At 40.8% G+C, this 23,753-nt stretch overlaps 1 protein-coding gene across 1 annotated transcript in view; it reads right to left on the bottom strand.

Annotated features, from left to right (window-relative positions):
• Nucleotides 1-23,753, bottom strand: part of Siae (sialic acid acetylesterase) — a 33,440-nt gene that overhangs the window by 1,899 nt on the left and 7,788 nt on the right. Inside the window, exons 3-9 of the mRNA XM_048343741.1 lie at nt 19,054-19,229; nt 14,009-14,147; nt 8,971-9,148; nt 6,485-6,591; nt 5,552-5,685; nt 1,860-2,017; nt 414-615 (exon numbers count right to left, since the gene is read on the bottom strand). Of these exons, the coding sequence (XP_048199698.1) occupies nt 414-615; nt 1,860-2,017; nt 5,552-5,685; nt 6,485-6,591; nt 8,971-9,148; nt 14,009-14,147; nt 19,054-19,229 (1,094 nt within the window). The remainder of the gene's footprint in view (nt 1-413; nt 616-1,859; nt 2,018-5,551; nt 5,686-6,484; nt 6,592-8,970; nt 9,149-14,008; nt 14,148-19,053; nt 19,230-23,753) is intronic.

Below are 23,753 nucleotides of genomic sequence, written 5' to 3'. Positions count from 1 at the left end.
GAGGCACAAAACTTAAAGGATGTCAGAATGGAGTGTAGTATAACAAAAAAAAGACACCCAAAGATGAGGAGAGTATTTTGGATACTCTATTTTTTTTGGATAATCTATTTAAAAAAAAAAAAAAAGGACTTCCATAAGCAAAGATGGTATTGTCTTGGGAGTAGAAATACAAAAGGACTATCATTTAATAGGGGCTCGTTTTCCCTTTCTTGATTATCCTGTCAAACTTGCCCCTAAGAAAATGAATTAATAGCTGTTTACTTATCCCTCTGAGATTAGTTCACACTCCACACCCGAACCAACCAAGAGCTGCCTCATAATCACATTATAATGACAGATAAAGATGTTGGTGTCAAGCAACCTCAGCACCTTACCACAAGATGAACTCTTCTTTTTGTTGTTGTTGTTCTCACCTCAAATGTTCTGTTTTTTAGCTTCTGTACATGGATCTGGATATACTGGTGATAAGTGATGTTGAGCAGCTCGCCATGAGCCACTAGGTCTAGCTTTTCAGGCAGTGGTCCTTGAAAGATCACATCCTTCTCCCCATAAGCCACAGCCCGGGCTCCCAAGTGCAGCCGATAGGCCACGGTCTGTTTATCTCGGGGGTGGATGCTATAGGATAAAGAATAAGCATATTGGGTTTGACCTCATTTTAAAGGAGAATATACAAAGCATTCCTGAAGTAGGTAAGGATAAAGTTACCTGGACTCCATGATTAGTAACTAGTCACCTTAGAAGAAATGAGAAATGGTAACCATAGATTGGCTCTGGGCCTTTGATGAGTTTAGAAACCTGGAAACAACAGAATACTTGGTTTTGGGGGGTTTTTTTGGCCAATCCTGGGGCGTGGACTCAGGGCCTGAGCACTGTCCCTGGCTTCTCTTTGCTCAAGGCTAGCACTCTGCCACTTGAGCCACAGCGCCACTTCTGGCCATTTTCTGTATATGTGGTGCTGGGGAATTGAACCCAGGGCCTCATGTATACGAGGCAAGCACTCTTGCCACTAGGCCATATCCCCAGCCCACAACAGAATACTTGGAAGGAAGGAAAAAAATGGGGGAAGAAGATGCTGAACACCAATGGTTCACACCTATAATCCTAGCTACTCAGGAGGCTGAGGTCAGAGGATTGAGGTGTAAAGCCAGCCAGGGCAGAAAAGTCTGTGGCACAAAGTAAAAAACAAAAAACCAAAAAACAGGAAGAGGAGCTGTGGCTCAAGTAGTAGACTGCTAGCCTTAAGCAAAAAAGCTCAAGGACAGTTCCCAAGCTCCAGGACTGGCTCTAAAGCAAAGGGGGAAGAGGGATAAGAATGTACTCATTACCTGACTTAGGAAATAACCCTCTGTACAACCCCTTAATAATAACAACAAATTAAATTTTTAAAGGGATAACAGAGACATTCAGACAAACCTAAGAGATTTTATCATAAGATTATGCCCAACCACTCAAAGTCATGTGTTTATTTGGATTCGATGTTCATAATTTCTGCTCCTTCAGATATAAGCTGTATGGAACTTTAAGGTTGCTATGGAAGGCAGGTCAACTTGGAGTCTATTGCTGTGGGTCCTGTGAATAAATACAATGAGCAAAATGTCGATTGACATTTAGACTTGGAGTATGAACATGAAATAAAATTTTGTTACATCAGACACTGAGATACTGAGGGGTCTTGGGGGCTTGTGTTTTTGTTGTTTTTGTTGTTGGTGAAATACATGCCTCCACTGATGACTGACATATACAATTCAACTAAGCTCCAATCCTTAGTCCAATCTGTCCGCTCACAAGTAAACATCAGAGTAAAGAACTACAGGCAAACAACAGGCACTGCTCAAGCAAAATCTAAGAAGTAATCATACCTGCCAAAAGGTGAGTCTCTATCACCGAGATCCATACTGACAGCCATGAAGGTGTTGGGCATTGCTGGGTTGGGAACAAAGCCAAAATCTGCTGTTTGGTGCCATCGGATCTGAGGAAATCTGTCATCTGACGTTTCCTGTACCAAGTAGGAAGATAACTGGAAAGTAAAGACATGATTTTTATTGAGTCAGATCTTGTCCCAGAATGTTTTTCCATTGATGGACTCTGCTTCTGCTTCATTGATTTGACCAAAGGCTCATTCAACAAGAATTTACTGAACATACTGTGCAGGGCCTTTGCAGAGGTAGATGCAAAAGTCTCTCATACTATGTGCCCTTTTACAATGCAACTTGCCACATCTCTCAAGAGTCTTGTTTCATCCTTCCACTGAATCAAGGCCAGCCCTGTGAATTGCTGACCAATAGAATGTTCTGCTTCTGTTTGCCCCTACAGGTCTTGACTTCTAGTTTCATCCTCTTGGAACCATATAAGAGGTGAGAGCAGTTACTCTGGGTTACACAAAGAGAGGTGGCCTTGGAAACAAAGATCGTAGTGAGAGATTACAGTTTTCCATCAATCTTGGCTGAGGGGCTCGCCATAGGAATTTTACATTCTCCAGTCAAATTGCAACCATAAACACGAACCCAACTCGTAACACAGGGGTGGGAGGGCCCCTTGCGGCGAATGAGCCTTCCCAGTCAAGTCCTGTCTGGCCAGGCATGAATTATGAACAGATAAGATACATCATTTAGAGGGTAGTTACAATGCAGTAGGTAACTGACAGCACAGGGCTAGGCACTATTGGAAGCAAAGACCCTGCTCTTGCATATATGATAAACTGCATCAAAGGCACTAATTCTTTATGCCTTCCTATATCCACAACCTCTTGCCATGTCAATTTACATTTTTTCCCATCTTAAGAAGAAGCATATATCCCCACTGGATTCTGTGCTCAGCCTTAGCCAATAGATTAAAGCATATATAGTGTTATGGTATGTCTATTCCTAGCCTAGACTTCAAGAGACATTGCCATCACTAAGAAAGGGACATGTTTGGTTTAGCCTAGTGCTCTCTGAGGAAGCATGAGGGCTGTGGAACACAGCTGCTCATCCTATCCATTCTGGACAGAGCCCACCTGGAGTAGAAGCTCCTCTAAGCCATACAGATCTGAGAGAGCCCCACAACAGTTGAGCCAAGATTATCAGATAATCTGAGCCCCCCCAAAACTATAGTGCTACAGCTCAGAATGAAGATTATTGTATTATCATAATATGTTAATTTATAAATTATATATTACTAACAATAATAGCAAAGATTATGCTAAAGCCATGGAGTGTGGAAGTAGTTTGTCACAAAGTAGAAGCTAGCTAGTAAAATACTTCACAGCTGATATACCTGAATATAAGAAATCTTAAAGACAAGAAATGGTCATTAACAATGGTATAAAATAGTACGAGTTGAATGGCAAATTAGTGAAACAGTAAGTGTACATTTCAACTAGAAAAGATTATTATAGGAAAACATGGCCTCGTGATATATTTTTAAAACACTGGAGGGATACAGAAAATACAGTAAGTCCCTACAAGAAGCCATGTTTATACCTGACATGCTACAACCATGGAAGAGACCAAGAAAGGAAGGAGAGCAGCTGTTTTGAGGGTTTAGCCTACCTGGAGTGAAGGAACTGTGATGGAAAGTCAAGGTTGGAAAGATAACAGGCAAATGTGTGGATGGAGTGCCACTTCTGTACACAAGAGGAGACCACCATAGAGATGGTGGTTGCACAACACAGAGTACACTAAAATAGCACTGAATGAAACACTTCAAAATAGTTAATCCTGAATTTCTTCTAAATTAAACAGAGCCATTCAAATTGCTGGCAAAAGGGTCATTTAAAATATGAATACAGTGATCATACCAGAAATGCTGATTCATCAGGAAGGTACTATAATATTTATGCTAGTTTATATCTCAGTGCATGTGCTGAGGTTTGGCTCTATCCTGCGGCACTCTTTGGAGGTGATAGAAACTTTAAAAGGTAGGGCCTAGTGGGAAGAAGTTAGATTGCATGTCGGGGGGGGGGGGTCAGGGGAGGGAAGGGGATGTGCTTGAACAAAATTTTGGGATCCCAGATCCCTTCTCCCCATTCCAAAATATCTGACCTCTGAGGTTATTGGAATGTGGAAATGCAATAATAAACCCCTCCCCCTGTATAACTAACGTAAGCAAATAAATACAACAAGATGTGTGATACACACACCCCCATTAGAAGAACTGCATTATAGACAGACTGTCCCGCCCAGTCTTATTAGGCACACAGTCCAGGAAATACCTGACATCACTTCGTTACACACATGTACCAATGAAACTGTTATAGCTGATTTGCACAGGAAATGATACAAGCTGAAGCTTACCCATGGAATTTCACAAAAACTAAAAATAGACTCTCATTGAGTCACCCTATTTCTTCTACACAACATCCAAAACCTGAAAATGGAACCATGTTTACCAGCCAGTGCTACAATAAGAATCATAGCAACAAGTCCATGAGAAATAATGTCTCAGGAGGGACACTTGCTAAGCCAAAGACTAAAGGAGCCCCTCAAGCCAATGCCCTTGCCTCCAAGTGTCAGTTGGCAGAGAATCCCTGCAATTGTCCACTGACTGTACTACTGCATACTGGCCGCATGGTGGCACCAGCATACTCCACACCCTAAAGAAATGCTTGTGTTTTTCCTGAGATATGATGAAACAGTACCGAGTCCCCTGCAGTGATTTGTACAAATACTGTGTAAGGAAAGCATACATACGCCAGCCAAAGAATATTAGACAAGTCATATTCCTATGTTTTACAAATAGCATCCAGCAATTTTCATTCTGTTCCTCCAACGTACCCTTTGGAAAAAACACACCTAGAAGAACAATAGTCCCCAGCCTTCAGCTCTTCTTTCCTCTCAAGCTTCTGGTCACTTTTCTACCAGTAATTCTTAGATACATTTCTTAATCATGGAATTCAAGTCCTATATCTCAACTGTGTTTACCTAACACGTGGAGACCCTAGGTTCAGTTCCCAGTATTGGTGTAAGCATTCTAATCAAGTTGTTCCTTTTGATCTAGTAGTTTCATTTCTAGTGACTTATTGCAATAAAACTACAAGGGATTTACTATAAGAAAAATACACATGATACTGCTTATAAGATCAAAATGTTGAAACAATCTAAGTATCTATCTATTAACTGGTTACACAGAATACAACCATATTTTAGAATATTCTACAATCCTTACAAATTGTGTTGAAGATAAATATTTTGGCATGAAAGTATACACAGTATGACGTTAAGAGAAAAGGCAAGATAGGATATAATATTGTGGTGTGGATCCCATCTCACAAGCAGGCAGATATGTTTTTCTAGACTATGAAATTACTAGTGCTTTTAGTTTCTTTTTGCTTATCTTTTCGTTTTTTTAGTGAACCTGTAGTGCTTTTCTAATAGGAAATATTAATATTTAATAACCATATTAATTTTTAATATATTTTTCTCATCAGTGAACTCAAATGAATTAAGCTTGATTTCAGTTCTAGACTAGCACACCATGAAGGCAAAACAAGAATATGAATTGAAGAAGAAAAAAAATCTAAACAACACATCACACACCGATGCCCATAAACTCTCTTTCTGTCAACACATACCTGGACAAACCCAAATGGGAAGAAACGTTCTGTCTGACCCTGAGAGCCATCATGAAAGGACTGGCGCCAGTCTGCAATGAGCTCAGGGAACGTGCAATTGTACTTGTCCCTGTTATACTCCATATTGGATTCTCCTAAAAATAAACAAAAGTGGAAAAAGAGATTGGAGTAGATGTCAAAAATGGCACACAATGGGCCTGGGGATATGGCCTAGTGGCAAGAATGCTTGCCTCGTATACATGAGGCCCTGGGTTCAATTCCCCAGCACCACATATACAGAAAATGGCCAGAAGTGGCGCTGTGACTCAAGTGGCAGAGTGCTAGCCTTGAGCAAAAAGAAGCCAGGGACAGTGCTCAGGCCCTGAGTCCAAGCCCCAGGACTGGCCAAAAAAAAAAAAAAAAAAAAGGCACACAATTGTCTCCTCCCCTCCCCATTCATGCCCTGAAGTAGGGCCTTCCCACAGTCTCTCAGGACTGGCCATGTGACTTGCCAATGAGGTGACACCATACATGATACAAGCTTAAAAAGTACTTCATTGCTGAGTTTGGTTTGCTCTTGATTCTCTTGCAACCCTGAGACTACTATGTAGATAATAAAGGTACCTGAACCAACTTGCTGAAGGAAAAGCCATTTGAGAACTATGGGGCAGCAGATGGCCCCCAATCAATGGATATGAAGAAGAGGCCATTCTAGGTCCTCAGGCCATCAGAAAACCAACCAGGTGTATACATATATGTGTGTGTGTGTGTGTAGTTCCCAGCAGAAATTAGGTGAGCAGTCCAGACAAAAGAGAACAACTCTGTTAATCCCGAAAATCATGAGCTAAATAGAATTTTTAAAATACTGTTTTTAAGCCATCAACTTGTCGATGGGCTTGTTCTACAGTAAAAACCAACTGATATAACGAAGAAACCAGCAGACGACACACTCACCCTGATACCATATCACCCCTTTCAGAGTCATAGTACGTAGTGGATGGATCATGGCATTCCAGAGAACAGAGTGCCTGCTGGGACCAGTTACAGATTCTGGAATGTGGCTGAAATAAAAAAAGATACACAAATGTCACCAGAAAGCTAGTGATTGACCACTTTATCCACTTTTTCTAGGCATCAATCTACTTTGACTCAGGACAAGCAGCCAATGAAAAGAACACAGAAGTCAATTGTTCAACTCTATTTCACTTGAAAACATGTGAATCGTCTCTGAATTTCACCTCTGTTTTCTTCCCAGGATACATGTACCAGCCAGTTTTCCATGGGTTCAGAGTGAGCCATGGCAGCCGATGGACAAGGTCATTAAGGCCAAACGGGAGGAGTGATTTGTTGTGAGTCTTCCATACAGGAAATACATTTAGCTACTACTCAACAGATGGACACTTAGATTGAGTTATTTTTGCCTTCACAAGCAATACCATGAATATCTTCCATATAGCTAAAATCATGGCATACATGCTTAATTCTTTCCCTAAAATAAATTCTCAGTAATGTAATTGCTGAGTAAAAAAAAGCACATTAAAAAAGAAAATTTGGGACATGTTCCAAAATTTCTCTGTAAAATTCATATGTGGATTTATCCTTGAAGCAGCAGTATATGACAATTTCCATTTACCTCTGCTCAGTCTTTGTATTCTCTCTCTCTCTCCCCTTAGAGGTCTGAGGCCACTGCCTTTAACCTCCAGGTGCTAAGTTTAGGTAATCTTTTCCTACTGTCCTGAAGTTCATTCTTTTTGTCTTAAGTTAATATGTCCAGTCCCCCCGACACAAGCACTCACCTAAACATAATAAGAGAAAAGTTCTTCCTTCTCTAAATTCTTCCCAGACTTAATGAGATAATGTTAAGGAAAACAGGGCATGACTGCTCATCTCTATTTTTGACAGCAGTACTAGGATTGTTACTTAACTAGCTCTTCTCCCCATATATACTCTTCCTGATCCAACTTTTCTTAAGTGAGCCTTCATATTCAGTGTATTAATATATTTTCCATCTTTTATTAACATATATTAGTTATACAAAGGGATTACATTAAACATCTGTTTATAAGTTGAAGAAACATTCTTCATGTATTTCTTAGACATTTGTACTGCTTTTAAAAACTGTTTGGGGGCTGGGAATATGGCCTAGTGGCAAGAGTCTTGCTTCGTATACATGAAGTCCTAGGTTTGATTCCTCAGCGCCACATATATAGAAAAGGCCAGAAGTGGCGCTGTGGCTCAAGTGGCAGAGTGCTAGCCTTGAGCAAAAAGAAGCCAGGGACAGTGCTCAGGCTCTGAGTTCAAGCCCCAGGACTGGCAAAAAAATAAATAAATAAAAACTGTTTGATTCATTTGCCTAGTTTTTGCTTGTATTATTTACTGTTTTGGTGTTGTTTATATAGTCTAGGCATCTTACCTGACAAATAACTGGCCAAAAAAAAACCAAAAACCATTCTGTACCCAATTCTTTAAATTCTGGAAATGGTTTCCTTTGGTGTGAAGAGTACATATGTGTATGTATATATATGGTGGCACTAGAGTTTCAAGTTGAGGCCTCCTGTTTCCTAAGCAGGCACTCTACTGCTGAACCAGTCCTCCAGCCCTTATATTTTGCATTGGGCTCCTCCCCACCCCCTCAAAAAAAAACAACCCAGGTTGGCTTAAACTGCAATCCTCCCAATCTCAGCCTCCCAATTTGCTAGGATTGTCAGACATGAGCCACCAGCACCCAGCCTAATATTTTTGGATACATGTTTATATATTTGCTCTTCCTATTAAAATATTTATTCTTCAGAGCCCAGACTATGCCACTTAAAAGTGCTGTCCATAAGTCAGTTACTAAAACTCTCTGAGACTTAGTGTTTCTATTAGTGTTTCTACCCAAGGGATGTTCCCAGTTGTATACTTTAAGGAGCTGTTGTGACTACTAGAAGCACTAGCATCTATAAGGAGCTTACAACAGTGTCTGACATACAGAAGGCTTTCAGTAATCATTACCTATTGTTATTACTAAATCTCTTTGTGACATTTTCTCAGGTAACTACAGTGCTGATTTTCTCAGGTGACTGCTATGCATGAATAAATGGGTGGAATTTTCTACCCATCTACCCATTCAATACATATTTCGACACTCAAGATCTACTTAACTCCCCAAAGAAGACAGTTATCTTCTCTTATTAACTTCCCTGATAGGCTTTCTCCCAGAACACTTACCTTTTTTTTTTTTCATTCTTTCTTTTTTTTGCCAGTCCTGAGACTTGGACTCAGGGCCTGAGCACTGACCCTGGCTTCTTTTTGCTCAAGGCTAGCACTCTGCCACTTGAGCCACAGCGCCACTTCTGGCCATTTTCTGTATATATGGTGCTGGGGAATTGAACCCAGGGCTTCATGCATGCTAGGCAAGCACTCTTGCCACTAGGCCATATCCCCAACCCAACACTTACCTTTTAAAATGGACTCCACAGGTTCTCAGTGACCTTGGAGATGACCAGGCTTCAATGGGAGTCCCACCCCAGCTGGAGGAGATCAGCCCAATTGGATATTGCAAGGTTTCATACAGGTGACGCCCAAAGAGCCAGCACAATGCTGACATGTATGTGAAGTTGCCATGGCCTAACTTTCCTGTCCAAAGAAATAAAGTAAACTAGTTAAGAAAAAAAGCAGATAAGATACAAACTACAGTTACTAGATAGGTATAGGTGAGATGGGTGATTCTGAGTCTTTTGTTACTTTCTGATACTTTAAAAGCAGGATAAGACCCAGCACCAACACTAATTATCTCCTTCAAACCTTCCCTAAGGAGAATGTTTTCAAAGAGGAAACTGATAGCCTTAGTGACAATTTCCTTTTATCTCTCTTCTATTTTTTTCCAGTTGTTCAAAATGCTTGTTCCCATAATGAGAAAGTGTGCTCTTAGCCTGGCACAGAGGCAAATGGTAATTATTTTGCTCTCAATTTGGGTATAAATAATTCACTTACATAACCTGGAAGCCAAGACACTCTAGGCAGGGAGCAGGCTTCTGCGGCCCCTCAGGTTCTTCTGAATCCAGGACTATTAGTCTTCCTTAATAGTAAGTGGCACAAAGGTCATTTGTCCCTATTCTATCCTCTTCTGCCCTTTTCTCTTAACAGGCCCCCTGCTCCCACGTTGGTTTGTGGAAGAAAAAAAAGCAAGCAGGAAGTAGGGAGATAAGAAATGTGTTTTATTTTGTTTTTTCTAGAAGATTTTATATCCAATTTTACAGCTGTAGTAAAGAAATCAGACACATAAGAGATGAGAAGTCTGGCAAAAGAGGAAGCAACAGAAAACAAACCAGGGAGGGCTGGGAATATGGCTTAGTGGTAGAGTGCTCGCCTAGCGTGCATGAAGCCCTAGGTTCGATTCCTCAGTACCACATAAACAGAAAAAACAAAAAGTGGTGCTGTGGCTCAAATGGTAAGAGTGCTAGCCTTGAGCACAGAGAAGCTTGGAGATGATGCCCAGGACCCAAGTTCAAGCCCCAGGACCAGAGGAAAAAAAAAGAAAGAAAAGAAACCAGGGTTTAAACTTTCAGCAGTCTAACTCATTTGTCTGTATTGCTTAGAAGCTAATACAGGCCAGGGTGAGTGATTTCCATGTGAGAGGCCAACTAGTACAGTGTGCATATATACAGCTGACAGGACCAATCCAACACAATAGTCAGTAAAGACTTACTGTGTGGAAATCACTGCCTGACTTGGCACTGTGAAAGATCAAACTCAATACTGTACAATTCAAACCCTCCAAGAGCTGATGGGATAATACTGAAATCCGTTGCAAATGAATTAAGATTGATTGAGCACCTCCTATGTGTCAGGAACTACTAGATAGCTGGGACACTGTAACAAAAGAGATAAACTGAATCATTCCTCATAAGTCTTATGGTTTACAGAATAAGACAAGTATTTAGCCAAATAAAACAGCCTGGGGCTGGGAATATGGCCTAGTGGCAGAATGTTTGCCTCACATACAGGAAGCCCTGGGTGAGATTCCTCAGCACCACATATATAGAAAAAGCTGGAAGTGGTACTGTGGCTCAAGTGGTAGAGCAAAAAGAAGCCAGGGACTCAGGCCCTGAGTTCAAGCTCCAGGACTGGCAAAAAAAAGCTCAGGGACAAGCACCCAGACCCTGAGTTTAAGACCCAGGACAAGCACACACACAATAAAATAATAATAATAACAATTGCCTAACAGCATGAAGCCCCAAGTTCAAACCTCATAATGATAAAGTATATCAAGATGTGTAAGCAAGTATTAATGAAATTTACTTAAGTTTTCAATTTCTATGATATTTCCTTTACTGATAATTATTGTTTCATTTTTCAGTGCTGGGGATCAACCCCAGGGCCTGTACATGTTCGGCAAGTTCTGTACAGCTGAGCAATGTCTCCAACTCCAACTCCTGCTGGTAATGAGTTTTAATACCAAAGGAAAAAATACCAAGTGAAAAGATCATAAAAAGCCTAATATAGGGTGAGGTCCTTCCCTGTGCAGCACAACCCTCTATGCATAGTTCCATCCCTACAATTCCAGTAATGATCTTCCCGGGGCTTCCCTCACCCCACAATGCTGTTAGTCACACAAAGGCATGAACTTCATCTTCTTCATAGTATGCCTAGTGTCTAGGACATGAGTCAACTGATGTGTATTGGCTGGTGTTATGTGGCTATGGTAGTTGGTTCAGTGTGGATTCTGCTAGGCAGGCAAAAGAGAAAGGTAACAAAAAAGGAAGAAAGGAGATGAGGAGGTGTAAAGGATGGATAGGAGCTTTTAATAAGCAAAGCTGGCATTCTAGGCAGAAGAAAAATTATGTAAAAGAGACCTTAAATAGGAAACCTTCTGAAAGTATTTGGCTGGAGCAGAGATTAGAAAAGGAGGCAAATAGAAGGTAAAGCTGGAGGGGAAGGTTAGAGCCACACTAGAGTAAAGAAAATGAAAAGCCATTTGAAAATGTAAATGTGCTGTAGGCAGAACCCCCCCCCCCACTCCCATAGATGTGTCCATCCTAATCCCTGGAACCTGTAAGTGATACCTAGACTGTCAAAAGGCCTTTGGTGATAGGATTAAAGTGAAGGAGCCTACAGCAGCAGCAGTTTTCTAGATCATCCAGGTGGGTCCAATCTAATTACGTGAGTCCTTAAAAACCAGAGCTGCTCTTTCACAGGTGCAGAGTGGTGAGACAACAGAAGATAGGCAGGAGCCTGGCGACATGGCTGACATGGTAAAGCACCTGTCTAGTATGCGTGAGGCTCTGTGTTCAATCCCCAGTGCCACAGAAAAGAAAGAGGCAGGAGAGACTCTAAATGTGGGAGAGACAACTAGGTCTACTATATTCTTAGGACCTACAAGGCCTCCTTCAGGAGGCAGGACTGGAACGTCACCTTGCTCCTTGGGGTGCCTGTGGCCATTCTAAATTGCAAACACTACTCCAGCTCAGCCCACCCTCCCCAATGCCTCTATTCTCTGATGAGTTTATTTTTGTCTCTCAGCACAACATCACCACCTACCCTACCCTGTGATATCCAAATGTATTCAGTCTTTGAATTCAGACTAAGAGGGAATTCAGATAGCAAGGCATTACTCAATTCTGACTGATTCCTGAGTTTTGAATAATATATACTGTAAGTTCTTAGAGCAAAGGATTTATCCAAAAATTCACCTGACTCCATTGAGTTCTAGAGCTCTCATACACAGCCTCAGACTAGATAGAATCAGTATATATGTTGCTCATATATTACTCATTTCCAGAATTCCCCCACTCTAGACTATAAGCACCATGAGGTCAGGTGTTTGGGGCTATTTTATTCACTGTTCTGCCCCAGCTGCTCACAATAGCACCTATTACATAGTGGGCACTCATATTTTCTGAACACACGTACACTTGAAAAGCTAAGACTAGATCATTCAGGTAAAGTATAGACAGACAAAAAAGGGCAGGGCCAAGGTAGAATACTGCCAGCCATCACTTTTAGAAACAGCATGTTCAAAACACTTGAATACTTCCTTTTCCTAGTTCTCCTCTGTCATCTTCATTTCTTCAAACCCTTCCTTCAGATGTGGCCCCTGTATTGTTCCTAAAAGCAATGGTTGGCAGTCGTGAAGGCAGCAGCAGTTTAAGAGGAAGAGAGTTGTGACCTTGAGACAAACAAATGGTTGAGGGGAAAGCAGAAGCCAGATAACAAAGGATTAAAGCTTGGGGCTGGGAATATGGTCTAGTGGGCAAGAGTGCTTGCCTCTATATATGAAGCCCTGGGTTCATTCCCCAGCACCACATACATAGAAAATGGCCAGAAGTGGCGCTGTGGCTCAAGTGGTAGAGTGCTAGCCTTAAGCCAAAAGAAGCCAGGGACAGTGCTCAGACCCTGAGTCCAGTCCCAGGACTGGCAAAACAACAACAACAAAAAAAAAAAAAATACAAAGGATTAAAGCTTGAAACCTTGGCAAGGTGGTGAAAGAATGAAAACAAAATATGTTTTAGAAAGATGAAACAAAGCAAAGGAGAAACAGGGAGCTTTGAGAGGATGGTGTTTCTTATATTAGCTTTGTTTTGTTAGGATAAAAGAAATGCTAAACTGTGAGGACAGACTGTCTTAGTCACTGTGTCCTTGGGGGCTAGCATTGAGCCTGACACTGAGAAGCCATGAAATAAAAATTCTACGTTGAGCCGACAGTGTGGGAAATAGCAGAAAAAGAATAAGAGAAGGCTCTGGAGAAAATAAGAGGTAGCATCCAAACTAGCCCTGAAAGGACACCAGTCAGTTATCTTCAGACACAGAAACAAAGGAAAAAAGATAATACAAGCTTAGCACCAGTGGCTCACTCCTGTAATCCTAGAGGTTCAAAGCCAGGCTGGACTCTTAGAAACATCCATGAGACTCTCATCTCTAATTAACCAGCAAAAAGCCCGAAGTGAAGCTGTGGCTCAAGTGGTAGAGTGCAAAAAAAAAAAAAGCTGAAGGACAGTGCTTAGCCTATGTGTTCAAGCCCTAGCACACACACACACACACACACACACACACACACACACACACACACACACGAGAAGGGAAGGGAAAAGATAAGATAGAGAATTAGGGGCTGGGAATATGGCCTAGTGGTAGAGTGCTTGCCTCGCATACATGAAGCCCTGGGTTCGATTCCTCAGCACCACATATATACATAGAAAAAGCCAGAAGTGGCGCTGAGGTGGTAGAGTGCTAACCTTGAGCAAAAAGAAGCCAGGGACAGTGCTCAGGCCCTGAGTCTAAGCCCCAGGACTGGCAAGAAAAAAAAAGATAGATGATTAATGTCTTGGGGAAAAAAACAAATGAAATAATGACCATCAAGAATGGGACAGTTGGTAAGAATAAAAGGATAGTGTAGTAATAATAAACAGGTAAGAACCAAATCAGGGCTTACAGCTTCCATTTATAAGGCACTAACCCATTACCTAGGAGATGGCTGATGTTGAAGCTCTCACGCACCTGAGGTGGGCTTAGACCACTCCAAGTCAACCTCATCAAAGTCCTCCAACTCCTTCTCTGACTGAACGAGAGAGACGGAGAGGAGGCGGACAGACTGGTAGGCCTCAGTGTTGGACAGCTCCTCTGTAGCATTAAAGATCTAGAAGAGAAATTGAAATGTCATTTCATCTAGAGGCTACCACCTCTAATAAATACTTCCTGCTGGCTAAGCTTCTGCTGAGCCTTCAATATTCTGAGATGAATGAATAACTGGTAACAGGCCGAACTGAATCACACTGATTTACTCAGACCAACACAAACCATGATGTATAAGAGAATTCAAATATAGTGAAACCTGTAATCCAGAGCAGGTCTACATTAGACAAGAGGAGTTGTACAGTGCTGAAGCAAAACACTGACTCTCAATTAAATCACTATGACACCCTGAACCTTAAGGACTACTCTGAAAAAGTATCTGATAACATAAATCTCTTTTTTTTTAAATGCTTAAAGAGCCTCTGTGGAGCCCAATAGGTCACAGGGAGGTAGATTATGTGATCCATACGAACAAGAGAACTGCATTGAAGACGCACACCTGAGCAATGATGGCTGAAGTACTGGAATCGGGCTCATGATGCTTATATTCTCAACTCGGTCTTGGCGACTGACTGACTGACTGACTGACTGACTGAAAAGTGGTGTTCAGGGTAAAGGCTCTGAAGTTTGAAGAAATTAAACAATGACTGGGGTCCTTCTGAAGACATACCACATTTTCCTAACTCACTTTTGTGAACCCTGGTCAGCTGCCATGAATATGACAGAGGTGGCTTGGGGGTTGGCGATTTTTTTTTTTTCTGGACAAGAGTGTGCATAACTCTGTTTAGTTACCTCATTAGTCCCATTAAGCCTTACTCTTCTAACGAGCATAGGCACAAATGCTATTTCCTTTTGTTCCAATCATTAAATGACATCCTTCCTTTATTTAAAAATAATAATCGGGGGGCAATACCCTGGTTTGTATATCCTAATTGTATGCACACTCACTTGAGTCTCTCTGTCCCTTTGGACTAGTCCAGCTTCTCCCAAAACAAAGGACAAACTGGAGCATCAGGAAGCTCAGTTTCCATTTGCCTCGGGGAACAAGTGCTCCAGCTGAGTCCGGTGGCACGGCATGAGGCACAGGAGGACGGGATACTTTCCATTGGCTGCTAGCCACAGGGTGTGCAGCTGCCTCTGCTTCCCTCCTTCCCACCTACCACAGAGAATACAGCTGGCCTTCCAGCCTACAGTGAAGTGAAAGGATGGAGCAGCCAGGGTGCCCCCACAGAACATCATGTTGAAATATGCTGCCCCATAAATTGCCTTTTGACTTGTCACAATGCCTGCTACAGCCAAGGAGCTGGTCAGATGCAAATTAAATGGCTCTTCGGTCACAATAGGAGCTAGAGCCTGAAGCTCCAGCCTGTCAAGATTACTGATCTTCCCACATTCAGGACAGATTATAAACAGTCTCGGGAAAAATTCCATAGGAAATCCACATCCTCCCTTCAGGATCTTGCCTGACAAGTTTAAAGTAAAATAAACACTAAAGAGTAAGAACAGGCTAAAACTACTCACAATATATTCTGGCAGGGAAATTATTTTTCAGCACTAAGTACCTGTAAAAAGTCACCTCCCTTGAAATTCAGCTCTGCGTTAAACACGAAGCATCATGTGTTGCTTCCATGGAAACAGTGCATGGAGCTGCTTTCATTCTCTCCACCCACACTAGCTTCCGCACTGCCTGGGAACGCAAGCACCTCATGGTGCTGAGATGCCAGCTTGGGGAGGCAGTATGGGAGAATATGCTACTTGTCTTTTTAGACCCGTTTGCTAATGCTGCAGAGTACCGCCAGGCCAACAGAGTCTGGGTGGCTGGCATTTTCCTGTATTATTACCAGCACATGAACAGGATCCAAAATATTGGCTGGAAATTTTCCATTTCCAAAACTCACATTTGTGTATTATTTCAAGCTGGTTCTTGAAAGCCATGGAAAGTGTTAACATAAATGGGGGTGGGGAAAACCCATGCGGTACCTGATAGCAATTACTTCTGAAATTGGTATCCTTTCCCAGTATCACTAGGCCTTTTTGATGGAAGCATTTCCTCAGGGATATTGGCAGCAAACTTAGGAATAAAGAGATTTCAGGAAGATTTTCATTTAAATGACACTTGGTTTCCCTGCTGATGAGAGGGGAAGCCTTATTCCATCTGCTGAGATCAGATTTCATCTCATCAAACACCTCAGTGTAATTATTTTTCTACCAAGTATTTAAATGAGGATGTAAATGAATACCAAGGTATTTGAAGTCATTAACGCAGCAGAGGCTGAGGGAGAGCACCGCTGTCTCTCTAGGGACCAGACCACTCGCCATCAAAGCAGCTGCTCACTGGTGTTCATTTTGTAACCTTTATACCACATTCTTGAATTAATGAAGACACGTCAAGAATCTATTTCCTCAGAGAACCTTGGCATGGAGTCTCCATGGGGGAGCAAGGCATGTATGTGGGGGGGGGAGTGCCCACCCACACAGATGCATGCACATACATAGTAAAGGACACAGGAGAAGCTTAATTATTGGTGTAAGAATATGTGGAGATTCTATAAGTTATTCTATCTTCTGCTACCACATAATATAGTAGCCCTAAAATTGAGGTAGTAACTATAAATAAGCTAGCCACCATCACATATTTTATTGGGGTGTAGTATCAACCCTTCCCTTCTACAGTCTTTTTTTTTTTTTGCCAGTCCTGGGGCTTGGACTCAGGGCCTGAGCACTGTCCCTGGCTTCTTTTTTGCTCAAGGCTAGCACTCTGCCACTTGAGCCACAGCGCCACTTCTGGCCGTTTCCTATATATGTGGTGCTGGGGAATCGAACCCAGGGCTTCATGTATACAAGGTAGGCTCTCTTGCCACTAGGCCATATTCCCAGCCCAACCCTTCCCTTCTGGATTTTAATTTCTCTACTTATAAAGTAAGAATATAGAGAACGCCAGACTATAGAAAAATGAGTTTACTGTCTGATATTGCCATCTTTTTTCTGAGCCTAACGAAAAATATTCCAGTCTTTTTTGTTGGTTGGTTGGTAATATTAGGGTTTGAACTCAGATGCTTGTTAGACAACTTGCTCTACCACTGAGCTATGCTTCCAGCCCTGTTTTACACTGGTTAATTTTAGGATAGGGTCTCACTTTCCACTCAGAATGCACCTAAGCCAACATACATCTGCTTTAGACTTCTTAAAGTTGCTGGGATGAAAGTGCAAGCCATCATATCTAGCTCCCCTCCATGAAAAGAGAGTATCATTAACTTCTCTACCCAGGCTGGTGTGGAACTGTGATCCTCCTAATTTCATCTTCCCATGTAGCTTAGGAATGACAGGCATGTGCCACCACTGTGCCCAGATATGGAGTGAAAAGGGGAGCTCATGAACCTTTCTGTCTAGACTGGCCAGGAATCACAATCTTCATGATCTCAGCCTTCTAAGCAACTAGAATTGCAGGCATGAACTACCAGCACCCAGCTCAAAATATCCAAGTCTTAAGACCTACCCTGACTTAGGAGCCAACAGATGAACATTTAGACTTTTCTCCATTTATAAACATCTCACTCAGTGTTATAAATAACATTCCATCTTAAAATTCCACTTTACCCTAACAACAAGATGGGCATACAATCTGCCATTTCCTTCTTTGAATGTGAAGAGCAGTAGGTTATAGTGAGAATCTTACCTCCTCAAGAAGACACGTGGAGGGAGGGAAGGAAAAAGAGACACTCTGTGTGTGTGTGTGTGTGTGTGTGTGTGTGTGTGTGTGTGTGTGTGTGTGTGTACTGGAGTCTGTAATAGGAAAGGAATAAAGGGGGGAGTAATGTAATGTATCATCAAAATGTAAGAGATTAGAAAACTTGGCTTTTGGTATTACCAACATCTAAAATGCTGTCTTGCCACTAAAGTGCATAGCTTTAAAAAAAATTAACACATGTATGTTTCAAGTGGAATCATTTTATTTTTTTATTCCCCTAGGTCTCAAAGTTCACAGCTCCAGCTTGATATAGAAGATGCTTAAGAGTAAAAATCTAGGCAGAAAGAATGTGTTTACTCTTAACAGTCTGATTTCGTTTGACAGAAAATGGGATGGGATCCTTTGGCATAGACTGCTACTGAGAAAATGACTGTATAGATATAAACAGATCTGGTCCATGCCTTTCTGAACAAACACAGAACAGCAATTAAAACGTTACGGGAAGCAGTGTCTTCCTTAAGGAGTTAATTAACAGCAATTCTACTTCTACATAAATCCATGCTTTCTTCAAATTTGTACCTATTCACTTATGCTTAAGAGTCCAGCCAAAGTTCAGCTTAATAGGTACTTTAAATCAAAAAGCTTTCATTTATTTAAGTAAAGCAGGAATTCAGGGTAAATAAAATATTGGTTAGGAAGGCACAAATATAGGAATTTAGATTTTTAATTAGAACACTAATGATAAAATGAAGTAGATATGTCCACAGTGGGCTGCTCTTAGTAGCATTACTTAGTAATAGCTTTGTTTTGTTTTAAGGCGAAGAAACTACAGGGAAGGAACAGAATCAAACCAAGAAATCTTAAAGTATTCCATCTGATAAATTCTTCGAAAAGAAAACTGAACTGAACTTACTTACAGTCTAGCTACAGAGTTTTTTTAACCTCAAAGATGGAGAAATGGCTAATGAAGAAAGATGAAAAATATTAACCATAGAAGAAACTGTTTTAGAGAAAGGACTAGAAAAAAAACAGTAACTTTTCCAAGGTTTTAGACTCATAAAGGAAATAAAATCAATAACACACATTAGTGCCAACCAATAATTGACTAGTCAATAGCTTACCTCTTAAGGTTGTTAAATCAAATTACTTAATACATGAAAGTACATTCTTGGCCCATGGTAAATACTGAAAAAATAGAAACAGCCTTCCTTCTTGTTCCCTTCTCTTCTTTTTCTTCATTATTTTCAATATTATTTATTGCTGCTGAAAATCTGCAAATTACCTGCAAAACAGTCATCTGCATGTTACTCTGCCCACTGCAAAGCCAGACATCTCCAAATAAGATATCATGAATCTTCCGGGTGAATCTCATTATCCCCAAAGTCTGATGTGCCACCAGTTCATAAGGTCCACCTGGCTTCATAGGATCCAGTATAACCATCCAGATATTAGAGGGTGCTGAAATAACAACAATAATGCCAAAGAATTAATCAGTCACTTAAAATGAAGTTAAGGGGCTGGGAATATGGCCTAGTGGTAAAGTGCTCACCTCGTATACATGAAGCCCAGGGTTCGATTCCTCAGCACCACATATATAGAAAAAAGCCATAAGTGGCGCTGTGGATCAAGAGGTTGAGTGCTAGCCTTGAGCAAAAAGAAGCCAGGGACAGTACTCAGGCCCTGAGTCCACGCCCCAGGACTGGCAACAAAAACAAAACAAATAAACAAAAATGAGGTTAAAACCCAGCCATACTCATTTGTGGCTATTCCCAGCTTGTGATAAGCTGCACTCAAAGCTGTAAAGATTGGCCACATTTCAGATAAAAAGATGGAGCTAACAAAAGATGCAGCATTTTTATCCTTAATCTGTACCAATTCCTCCTTATTTTTAACTGAAGTATTGACAAGAAAAATAAATTCTGTAGCTATAATCCCAAATTGGGATAGACAAAAATAAGCACACATTAAAATTCATGAAACTTGAGTACAAATCAAATAGAAATTTTCATTATACTATCCAACTTCAATAGTAACAATCTCATCTCCCTGATGTACATAATACCCCAGATTAACTTGTAGTTATCCAATCAACTGTGATCCCAGGTTAGAAAAACTCATTTATAATCTGAATCTTCCCCTTCCTAGGCAAGACCACCTTTGTCATAAAACCTTACTACATCCCCCCATGTTTCTTACAAAGATTACTACTGGCAGTAGATATGGAAAAATTGTAAATAATCAGTATATGCAAATAATGGTCTTAATTTTTTTTAAAATGTCACCAATGGTTCTGTATTCTCCTATCAACAAACAAATTCAATGGAAAAAACTGACAAAAAGTAGTAAGAAAGCCAAGCACTTGTTGTTTATCACGTCTATAGTCCTAGCTACTCACGAGGCTGAGATCTGAGGCTCTCAGTTCAAAGCCAGCCTGGGTAAGAAATTCCATAAAGTTCTTACCTCCAATAAAAACTACTAAAAAAAAAAAAAAAAGCCAGAAAGCCAGAAGTAGAGCTGTGGCTCACTTGGTAGAGATCTAGCTTCGTGCAAAAAGAAGCTTATGGACAGACAGCACCCAGCCCTTGAGTTCAAGCCCTAGGACCAGCACAAGAACAAAAGCAAAACAAAACAAAACAAAAAGTAGTAAGAGGCCCTCCCTCTCAGCCTCCGGAAAAATCATCACAATGAGCATCATAGTCAAAAACGTAAGGAAAACACCACCAAATGGCAAAATTAAGCCTCATTTAATTTCTTATGGCCAAATGACATAAAAGTAGAGAAATATGAGTAAAAGATAGAAAAGAATAGATAAATGTTAAGCAAAAATTTCTTTCCAAGAATATGAACTGATTTATAATTTATTCCCATCAAATAAGTATAATTTCAAAAGAAAGAATAATATGAACTGGAAACAGAGCACCCTCAAGTAATTATATCCAACTGATCTAGTTATAATCATTATAAAAAATACCATTCAAATGCCTACTATGTGTTAAACAATGTGTGTCAAGTTCTTTTGTAATCAGTAAAGAACTATGCATAAGCATTAGATGACCAGGTGCACTTTAAGAAACAAGGAAAAGTTCCAACCATAAAGGATTACTTAAGAGTCCTGGAGAAAATTTTCAAAAATTCCAAGACATGTTTGTTGTTCTGAAAAAAAAAAAAATGAACCACTGAACTTGCTACTCTGACTCCGGAGTTCAGTTAAGCCACGACCACATGTTCACTACTGTTTTTCTATCACCAATAGCCAGACATCAACATATCAAGTGCACAATTCACCTAAATCAGAAAAATCACTGTTTTGGAAACAGTGGGCAGCTCATACAGATTGTGTCGCACAGGTGTGATGTGCTCCGTATGGCTCACACTTCTGAGCAGGCAGACGCTCCAATCTGTCCTAATACAGTCTTGCCAAGGTCTTTCCAGGCTTCCTTCACTGACACATCTCACTGAAGCTCTGTCCTTCTGCCACCAGAATTATTCACTGATAATGATGAGGTCAATTCCCAGAAAACCTAGGACAGGACTATTTCTTAGCCTTTTACTACATTGAATGTATTACTATTCCTATTCACTAATTAGATATTTATACTTGGCCTCATCCAGGCCACAGAGCTGGTAAAGAAACCTACCCTCACTAGAACTTCTAAAAAAGTTTTCTCCCAGTAATAATAATATAAAAAGAGAGTAAAGGAGGGCAAAACATAGCACCACGATTTTACTATAGCTAGAGGATGAGCTATCAGTAGGCCTGGAACCTGAAGATAATTGGACCTCAAAACATGAGTGAGACTCCCTTCTAGAGAAACTTGCTTTCAACTTCCTCAAAGACCCTGGAGAACTTTCTTCTGTCCTCAAGTACTCTGGCTTTCTAGATTTTCTCCAAACTCACTTAAAAGGAAAATGAATTTTAGGAGACTTTTACTTTCAAGGCAGGAGAAACCTGATGTTACATAGTGGTAACTAATGGTCACAAAGTTATAGGTTTGCTCCTATGGGAGTACAGCCTATACCAAGGAGACTGTTTCCTAGAAACATTCATGAAAATGTTTCTCAGGCCAGAGGCAAAACTAGGATTCTAAAGGCAAAAGTTGCCATGTTCACAAGGAAAATTGTGGTTCCAGGCCAGCCCAGGCAAGAAGTCTGCAATCTATCTCCACCTAAGAAAGATGGGCATGGTAGGATGGTCCAAGCATACACCCAGGAAGGAAGCAAGATCCAGTCTCAAAAGTAACCACAGCACAAAAGGGGCTGGAGGCATGGCTCAGTGTCCTAGCAAGCACAGGCCAAGTTCAAACTCCACTAACACCAAAATCAAAGACAAAAAGAAACTGTTGACCCGCTGGGTTCATGAGATTGAACCTAGACAATAAACTTGAGTCACCAATCACAAAGACCATTATTGGATACAAGTTCATCCACTAGCAGGCTTTCTGCTGGTACTGTGACTTTTTGAGTGACAGTTACTCTGCTTCTTCTTTCTGGACACCAATCACCTGCTATCTTGCCATCATTCCTGATCCAGGTTTCTATAAATTCTCATGTTTGTTGCATTCTTTCTTCTACTATCTTACAAGATTAATTTTCTTTCTTCATTTTTATACTATTTAGAGTGCTCACCATGTAGCAAGCACTCCATCAAGTAAATAACTGAAAGCCAACTCCAGCCCTGGGTTACAATGATGAGAAAGCCCATGCAAATTGTTTAAGGGTTTATGTTTTCACATACAACAGTATATTTGGTGGGCTATCTTACTGTCATATTCCAACCAAGGGTCTAAGTAAAGGAAGAAGTCATTATCTCCATTGTTTCTCATCTCCTCAATTAACTCCAACCTCAAAATGGTAAGAACAAATAAAAGGATAAAATAAAAACAACTTGCATAGAAAAATGGTTAGTCAGAAGGTACCTTCCTGCTTTTTCTTTTTGCAATTCGCATCAAATGTTAACTATTTTACCTGTTATTGTGTCAAAATCTCAGATTCCAAGAAGAGAAAAAGAAAGCTATTCATGACCTTTCTCTTACCAAGAACAAAAACACAGTGCTGAAAGAAGAAGCCCTATTCATTTTTCTGCATAGAACTCTGGCACACACACACACACACACACACACACACACACACACACACACACACACACATCAAAGATAAAAGCCAACCATTCACCATCCCCTGTATATCAGTCTCTTCTTTTTTCTATATATGTACATACATATGTGTATATACATATGCAGTGCAATGTAAGTGTGTGTATGTGTGTGTGTGTAGACACACACAGATATCAACAGTGTTGCCCTATATAACCCAAACTGAGCTTGAACTCACCATGTAGCCCAGGCTGGCCTGAACTTGAGGCTCAGCCTCAGCCTCTGGGATGCTGATATTAGAGGCATGTACAGCTACAACCAGCTTGTAGTGTCTTCCTTTAACAGATATTTTTTTTTGTTTTCTCTATAAATTTTCTTTTCTTTTTTTGTTTTTTTTGGTGTTTTTTTTTTTTTTTTGTGCCAGTCCTGCGGCTTGAACTCAGGGCCTGGGTTCCGTCTCTGAGCTTTTATGTTCAAGGTTAGCACTCTACCACTTAGAGGCACAGCTCCACTTCTGGCTTTTTGACAGTTAATTGGAAGTAAGAGTCTCATGCACTTTTCTGCCTGGACTGGCTTTGAATCTCAATCTCCCAAATGAGTAGCTAGGATTACTGGCATAAACTACCAGTGCCCAGCCTAAATTTTCTGGTATATCTATCTCCTTTATTCCAAGTAACACTTAATCCATTTTGCTTCATGGGTAGGACAAAGCAAGATACCTATTGAAGCAGCTTTGATGACCTCTATAAACTAAAACAACTTTTTTTTCTTTGGGGGGGGGGGTCAGTCATGGGGTTTGAATTCTGGGCCTTGGGCACTGTCTCTGAGCTCTTTTTTCTGCTCAAGGCTAGTGCTCCACCACTTTGCCACAGTGCCATTTCCAGTTTTC

This window comes from Perognathus longimembris, chromosome 3 (assembly GCF_023159225.1).
Source record: "Perognathus longimembris pacificus isolate PPM17 chromosome 3, ASM2315922v1, whole genome shotgun sequence".
NCBI classification, from domain to species: Eukaryota; Metazoa; Chordata; class Mammalia; order Rodentia; family Heteromyidae; genus Perognathus; species Perognathus longimembris.
The sequence above is the reverse complement of the archived record's forward strand: the minus strand, read 5'-3'. Positions and strand labels throughout refer to the sequence as shown.